Source organism: Stylophora pistillata, chromosome 6 (genome assembly GCF_964205215.1).
Source record: "Stylophora pistillata chromosome 6, jaStyPist1.2, whole genome shotgun sequence".
Classification (NCBI taxonomy): Eukaryota; Metazoa; Cnidaria; class Anthozoa; order Scleractinia; family Pocilloporidae; genus Stylophora; species Stylophora pistillata.
In genome coordinates, this window is record NC_142524.1 from 12,987,689 (window position 1) to 12,995,560 (window position 7,872).

The 7,872-nt window shown below is 37.0% G+C and overlaps 1 protein-coding gene across 1 annotated transcript; it reads left to right on the top strand.

Annotated features, from left to right (window-relative positions):
- Window positions 1–1,485: 1,485 nt before the first annotated feature.
- LOC148728321 (uncharacterized) lies at window positions 1,486–7,062 on the top strand. Its single transcript, XM_088725610.1, has 5 exons — window positions 1,486–1,726; window positions 1,948–2,087; window positions 3,679–3,746; window positions 4,491–4,848; window positions 5,009–7,062. Exons 4-5 carry the CDS (start codon window positions 4,498–4,500, stop codon window positions 5,825–5,827), a joined length of 1,170 nt encoding a protein of 389 aa, XP_088581736.1. The 5' UTR covers window positions 1,486–1,726; window positions 1,948–2,087; window positions 3,679–3,746; window positions 4,491–4,497; the 3' UTR covers window positions 5,828–7,062.
- Window positions 7,063–7,872: the final 810 nt, after the last annotated feature.

Sequence of the window (7,872 nt, forward strand, 5' to 3'; positions counted from 1 at the left end):
CCATAGACGAGTACAAGTATCACGCGGTATTTGTACTCGTCTATTGTAGTACAGGTTAAACAGGTTTTCTCGCATCACGCAAGCGAAGAATTGGATTGTAGTTACGAAAAAAAAAAAAAAACAAATGGCGGACAATTTGAATCATATTTCCGACGACGAAGAGTCAGAATGGCTGGCAAATATAGATCCAAGTTCATTAGATAAATCGAACGAAGAAAAACAGCTTGACGAGCAGAAAATGTCTTCATTTAATGAAGAAAATAGAAACAGCACAACAACGCGCCATTTCCGTTCCGCTTCGCATACTTCTTTCACGCACTCCCCGTAAATAAACATCCGCGAAATTCGCCCGCACTGAAATAACAGTTTGGCGTGTTGGATGATAAATAACTTATTAGATGTTTTTTTGTGTAGTATCGCTGAGTATTTTTACTCGTTATTTGTATTTTGACTCTCCCTACGGGCTCGTCAAAATACGGCACAACTCGTAAAAATAATCAGCGATACTACACAACAAAACGTCAAATAATATATATATATATATACTCGTCGTGAAACGTTGTTGGCAAATTGTTCTCAACTGGTGCTTCTCATTTTCGCTGGTTTATCTTGTTTTTATTTCTTGGGCATCCTTCATGCCTCAATTAACTTTCTCATCGAGGGCGTAGGTAATTTCTAATAAGGATTAAAATATGTTCATCTTCTCTTTGTTTGAGTAAAGTGAAAAAGTATTCAACTTCGATACGCCGCCACTCCGGTGATATAAGGCGGATCGTTCAATCTCCATCTGACATTATGTGTTAAAAGGCGCCGACATTGCTGTCTCACTTATAACCAAATAATTCATTCTAAGTCACGTCTACAAAACAGTCGAGAGGTATCTGTATATCGTCTTTTTAGGTTAATTTACGGCAATAAACTTTTGGGTGCATGTATTCCGATGACTAGAGATTTGCTTTTCTTGGTCTCTACAGTTGGAAAAAGGAAATTTAAATACTAAAATGGAAAGAAAGAAAAAACGTTTACCTTTAATACCTTAGCTGCAGTAAAAATTCAATTTACGGTTTCTACAAATTTCTTGAAATTTCTCTTTTTTTATTTTTCCTTTTCGGGCAATAATGCTGTTTAATTGCGGCATTCAAAACGCACACCGCCAGTGATGCAAAAACGAATACACGACTAAAAAGAAACCTATTTGGAATACCATCAGAGGTGGCGGCTATAGAGGTAAGATGGGAAGCAATTTCGAAATTGGTCTTTTCGATGTTTTCGACCTTTTAATGATCGTGGGCTCCTTTATCAGAACTCAGCCAAAAATAAAGAGATGGAGCCGGAGCGACCATCTTTCATAAATCATGTTGATTTTTCACCTGCTTCTTTGAAGGCAATTCAAATGTGCTCAAAGCAATTCCTCTTTCAAAACGTACGAAACTGTGGCGAATTCTATGCATTTTATTAAGAGACAACGAGTTTCGACACCCAGCTGTTCGGCGATCTCCTTTCTTTGTTTCTGGTCCCTACGGATTATTTTTATGAAATTAATTCTTTTGTCTGTGATCGCTACTACAGAGACAATTATAAAATTGTTTTGTTTGTCGTCACTACTCAGAGATATTTTAAAGACGCAGTGCGACATATCTCCTCCTACGACCATTAAAAAAAGGGGAAACTTTTTATCTCAGCTTTTGAGACACTTCTCTTGATAGCTAGAACAAACATTGGAAAGGTAATTTAACTGTGGCAAGCTTAATTCCTCTTTGCAATAGTATAAAGATACTATGGTCAACTTGTGAGACAACAAAATTTGAAATCAAACTACCTGTATATCTAATTTCTCCATGTAAGACAACTTTAATACAACAGGAGGATATTAGCGACCTCCTTCGTTTGCTTCTGGTCTGCAACGATTCTTATTATAAGATTTTTGATAGTTTTGTTTGTGTCTAGAGATATTGAAAAGATATGACTCGACACATCTCTTCACGCGGCAATTAAAATTAAGGAGGGTGCAACTCACTATCTCAGCTATAGAGACACTGCTGTTGAAAAGCGGAAAAACATCGGAAAGTCAAAAGAGGAAAGAAAAGGTAAGCTGAGATAATTCCTTTTTCGACGGCCATATCTATAAGTATGGATGTATTAGTAATTTAAATAAAAGCATTCTAAAGTTGGCGTGTTAGCGTTCTATGCAAGCCAAATAAATGGTAAAGAAAAATGTTCGTTTTCTCTGGGACTTCAACAACAAGCAGAAAGCTTCAGCTCACCAAACCAACAAATCAAACGAAGAAATATTTATTTGAAAGTTCATTTCGCAGTTTGCCTAAGAACAAGTGAAGTGATTTTACTGAAACGCCAAGTGTACGCTTGAGCTGACTCCAGTCTTTCACAAAAGGCACACTTATTCCTAAACTATTATGAATTTTCCTTCGATGGCTGGTTTCTACACTAAAGAAATCATGTGCAAATTGAATTGTTTTACGTATGATGCACGATCCTTCGCAGTAGATAGCGCTATTTATGCAATATCGAAAATCAGATCTGAAAAAAATCAGGCCTGTACGGGATTCGAACCACTGACCTCTGCGATACTAGTGCAGCGCTCTACCAATTGAGCTAACAAGCCAACTGGGAGCAGGCCGTTAAGTTGATTTGTAATAAACCCGTGAAAGTCATAAATGAGATACAATGAATATATGAAGTTCATATATTTTGAACTGCGGTATTAGATACGTATCAACTTAACGGCCTGCTGCCAGTTGGCTTGTTAGCTCAATTGGTAGAGGGCTGCACTAGTATCGCAGAGGTCAGTGGTTCGAATCCCGTACAGGCCTGGTTTTTTCAGGTCTGATTTTCGCTATTGCATAAATAGCGCTATTTACTGCGAGGATCGTGCATCATACGTATCTAATACCGCAGTTCAAAATATATGAACTTCATATATTCATTGTATCTAATATAAACAAGAACAGCTTAGTTTACGTTTGAAGAGTCACCCGTGCCTTAAAAAGCAAAAATAGTTCGATATTAACTTCTTTTCAAATTGTATGAATAAGTAGCTTTGCGATATGTAAACTTTTTGCTGGGTTTGTGGGAAGGTGGTGCGCATGGAAAGATATTTTCAAAGACCATCATGTTTTGTCGCAATAACCTTTTTTTGTGTACAATTTACTATGCAGAACAAAATCTATCATAAACACGTTCAAATGTTCGAGTAATATTCTGAAGTGAACTATTCATTCACATAATGAAATGCCTTTCATGAAAACTAAAGAAAACAGGTTACAAAAAATCCCAGACGCCTACTTTCAACTATATTTATGTGGGTTGATTTTCTTTGTCACTCGTAAAAAGAAAAAAAAGAAAAATATGCACTTATATTTCCGCAGTAGGTTCATTGTATCTTTTAATGGAGTTGAAATCGACGCCTTTCATAATCTGTTATTAAAATCCTAAAACTTTGGAAAAGACACCAGATGTAAATTTGACCAGTTTTTGGGTTTTCCAAAACTTGAAACATTTCCATTCATCATTGGACAGGAACTTGTAAAGGGCATTGCAATTGTAATAGCTTTCATCAATATTTATATTCTATACTCCTGGGGTAATGAATGAATTGTGATCCCCTGAATGAAGCTTAAATTATTAAAATGTGAAAAATTCATTCCATATTATTCTTAGGGAAGATTTTGGCCGGGGTAGTAACTCATCAAGTGCATCGCTGAAAGGGGATCTTTCAACAATTAATGGTGGGTAGAGTTTCTCTTTTTGTAGTTTTGTGACACAAAAGGTTCTGGGATCTCTCTTTATTTTCAAAACGTGTTTTTAACGCAACACCGAATATAAATGGTTGAGAATATCAAGAACAAAGAAGAAGTCTTGAAAGCTTTACGTTTCAAGAAGCACTCGTCAATGATTGTTTTCTGTAGTACATATAAACCAGACAGAAACACGCTATGGTGACCTCTTTTTGATAAATTTGGTCTTTGTTCCAACTAGATTTGGTATTCTTCGACATTTAGCTTTTAACTGTCCTCCGGTATCCAACTTCCTATAGTCGATATCTTTTCAAAAAAAATTTACTGTCGTAGATAAATAGAAACTAATTCGCTGATTTTACCATTTCTCCGTCTATACCAATTCTAAAATGAAATCGAGAGCTCTGCAAGAATATCGCGCTCGCATCACAACTTGGGAAATGGAGAGAAATCAGTTTAATATTTGAGCAAATATTAGAAGATCGACTTCACGAAGGGACCAATACCCACTTGAAAGTGTTCTAGAAAATTTACCGCAGACTCAAAGAATTAGAGGAACGCAATTTACTCGTCAATGAAAAAACTAATTAATGCATTTCCACCATTCAAATTAAATCAGTGGAGATTGATTTTAGGTAAGAGACTCAAATATCTGATTTATTTATTTATTTCAGACTGCGCCGTGCTTGGTAGCTGAAATAATAATTTATCTCTTTTTCTTCGCACTTTTTGTAGCATTGCTATGGGTCTCGTGCAACATCTTCAACTGGTGCTGTTTGTATTTGACCTGACCCTCTCCACTGTAGCGCAAAAGGCAGTCAATTGTCAAAACTTCAAGTTTGTTATCGATGAAGATGTCGTCTATAACCACATTCTCGAGGGCCACGCGTTTCATAGATTGACAGTCCCGAGCGCCCCTCAGTGCCACGTGAAGTGCAAAGATGACTGCCTATGTGTATCTATGAATTATTTCCCTCAGTCCAAAGAAAATAACTGTGAGCTTAACGACGTCAACAAATACATGGAGCCAGCGGCAATGAAATGGAGGGAAGGAGGAAATTATTATGAATTGATGAGAAGCTACACAATGAAGGTGAGAAAAACTTTTATCTATACATATTTCAGTGCGTTAATTGGTCGAATAACAGCTCAGACATTTAATAAGTTTTTAGGTTACGCTTCAAACTAGATATGGGGTAAACACCAGTCCTGTAAAAAAAAACAAACTGATGAAATATGAAATATTTCTCTAGGGTGCAGAAAAATACATCCCGGGAAAGCACCGCTGCATCAACAGATGCTGCAGCTCGAATCCTTGTCTCAACGGAGGAGTATGTCAGGAGATTTGTGTCACTCACAGCGTCCGGTTTTCCTGTGGCTGTCCTAAAAAATATACTGGTCAGCGATGTGAAAAGATTAAACCGAATAGTTGTAAGGACATCGCAAAATACGGTGCTTCGACTTCAGGAAAGTACGAGATCTTTGATTCAAACAATGAACCCTTTTCTGTCTACTGTGACTTGAAGTCTGAACCAGGCTTTGTATGGACAATGATACAATCGTTTTCCTTGGCTGAAAGAAACACCTTCATGGAGAAAAGTTTCAGTGAAAACTTTGAGTTTCCTATTGAAAAGGGGAGAGAGAATTGGAAGAGGTACCGACTATCCTTATTACAAATGCAGTCTCTTGCTGATCATTCTACACATCTGAGAGCAACTTGTAACTTTCCTACAGATGGTCTGCAATATGTAGACTACGCACGTGCAAAGCTGGCAGGTCACGACATTTTTGGTAACTGGACCAGATGTCAGATGTATGAATATGTTAACATCCGAGGAAACAATTGTTCTTATTGTACCGCCCTGACAAAACAGTACGTAAATGTACATTGGCACATTAAGAGTTACAAAAGCAAAGAAGAAGAATGTGAATTTGATGGAAAACCAGGTGGAATCAAGGACGAAAGCAATTTCGGACGGTATCCTGATCATAAAACCAATCCAAATCACCGCTGCTCGTCATCAGATACTTCTACAACGCAGCATTGGTTTGGAGCTAAATATGATGTATAAAATTCTATGGATTTATTTCCTTCTTCAGAAAAGGCAAGCCGGTCAGCCCATGTAAGAAACCATTGGAGCAAGGCTATGAACCAACTGTGACGTCATGGAACTTCAAGTGAGTTGCACCTTTGGTGTTGAACTTGAACTGGTTGTTTAAATCTTTCAGATATTAACACTGACTCTTTATCGCTGAGGAATGTAAACGTACACGAGAGCTACGTTATATGAAACTTGCGATATGTTTTTTCTATGTTATCAACGTTGAATTTTGTGTTTTAAGGCTCTGTGAGCATTTTAATTTTTAGCCGATATCAGGGGGCAAAGCTACGTACCATAAATTTTAAAGTTTTAAAATGTAAGCGTGAAAGATGTTCTCTTCTCAGGTACTGTTGTGATTACAAACAACCCAATTAATCTACCCTCCCCTTCCCCCTTCTAAAAAAAAAAAGGAAAAGAAAGAAAATGGATGTGAGGTCGCTCAATGTGTGATGGGTGTGTCAGGAGATTTGTGACACTCACAGGTTTACCAGAACCTTTCTTGAAAAGTGAAATCGTCAGAAGTTTAAAGACATCTTAAAAACGTCATCTTTGCCTTTGCTTAACTACACAGTCCAAGTCATTCAACCATTTTCTCTTTGCTGATAATTGAAATTTAATTTCGTCTTATTCAGTTTGATTATTAATAAATCAAGTTTTGTTTTATTGGTTTCCCTGTAATTTAATCAGCTTAGTGACGCAAAAAGTTTTGAGATCTCTCTTTATTTTCAAAATGTGATCGTCGTAATTACATTTACTAAGTGGCAGCAAGATCTTGAGATCTCTCCTAAGTGGTAAATATGTATAAAATAAAGCTTTGTTTATTGTCTATGCGTTAGGGAATCGATTTATAACCGCAAGAAGACCTCAGCAGCGTTTGTTTCCAGTGAACTAACGTATTTAATTGCTTTGGTAGAGTCATTGCTTGCCCTTTTGCGCTGGACTTTCAGAGAAAATTCTTAAATATCTTGACTAGTTACTTGATTTCTGTAGTCAATAGCAAGCATTGCCGCAGTGAACATCGACTATTATCACAATATTTTGATAAGTAAGGCATAGTGTGGTCATGGTGCGGTCATCAGAATCAGTAAGGTGTAATGTGGTGTGCGGAAAGATGTTCATTTTTAATATCGAAGTTTTATCGATCATGTTTACAGTAACACTGATTTTAACAATACAAACCGAAATTAAAATGCACTTTAACTGTTGAGCTGGTTTAATCTTTTGTCTGTCCCATGCTATAGTATAGCTTAAGCTTTTAAGTGAATCATGTTATATTCAGTTTTGGGGCTTAAGAATAATTTATCATTTGGATGCTTTAAACTAAGATTTTGGAAAGAAATATCACAGTGTCTTGAGACTCAATATATCAGAAAAAAATACTAGCTTGAGTTTAGAGAGCCTGAAGAAATTACAAAAACGGAGCTTTTCGAAAACGCTGACGCCTCTATTTATTGTATATCTTTTAACCCTTTTTACAATAAAGTTCGGATATGACGCGCGCTGTCATTGGTTGAAAGGGCGTGCTCTATCAGAGTATAGAACATGGAGTTGAAGCTATCACGCCATCTGCCAATTTGTAACATGGCGGACCAAATCCCGAATTTTTCTCTCGGGTTTTTATTCGACCCAGAAGTCCTTTATGACCTAGAACACGAAAGAGAAAACTTCGTCTCGAAAGAGAAAACTTCGTCTCGTGTTTCTCCCTACACTTCTTTCGTGCTCTAGCCGCTTCCTGCGTGCTTTACAACAGAATAGAGCACAGTGAAGGCTTCTCTATTTGTTAATGATCAATATCTTTCTTCTCCATACTGTTCTCTTTATTTTTACAATGGCACTGACAAAGAGAATTTGTTTCAAATCCAAGGAATCTTGAGTCAGTGATGATCACAAGCTTCATTCTCGTGAATTTTATGTTTGATTTCGCAATGAAACTGTTGGGAGAAAGAGGATGCTAGTTACTCCTAGAGGATGAAGGGTTAAATATCTTGTGGGATAAATGGGAGGGTCTCAATGAG

Excerpts from the sequence above, each read along its gene's own strand:
- LOC148728321 (XM_088725610.1), top strand. The coding sequence starts at position 4,498 with ATGGGTCTCGTGCAACATCTTCAACTGGTGCTGTTTGTATTTGACCTG. Across the intron at positions 4,849-5,008 it reads TGAGAAGCTACACAATGAAG|GGTGCAGAAAAATACATCCC; the intron begins GTGAGAAAAACT and ends ATATTTCTCTAG.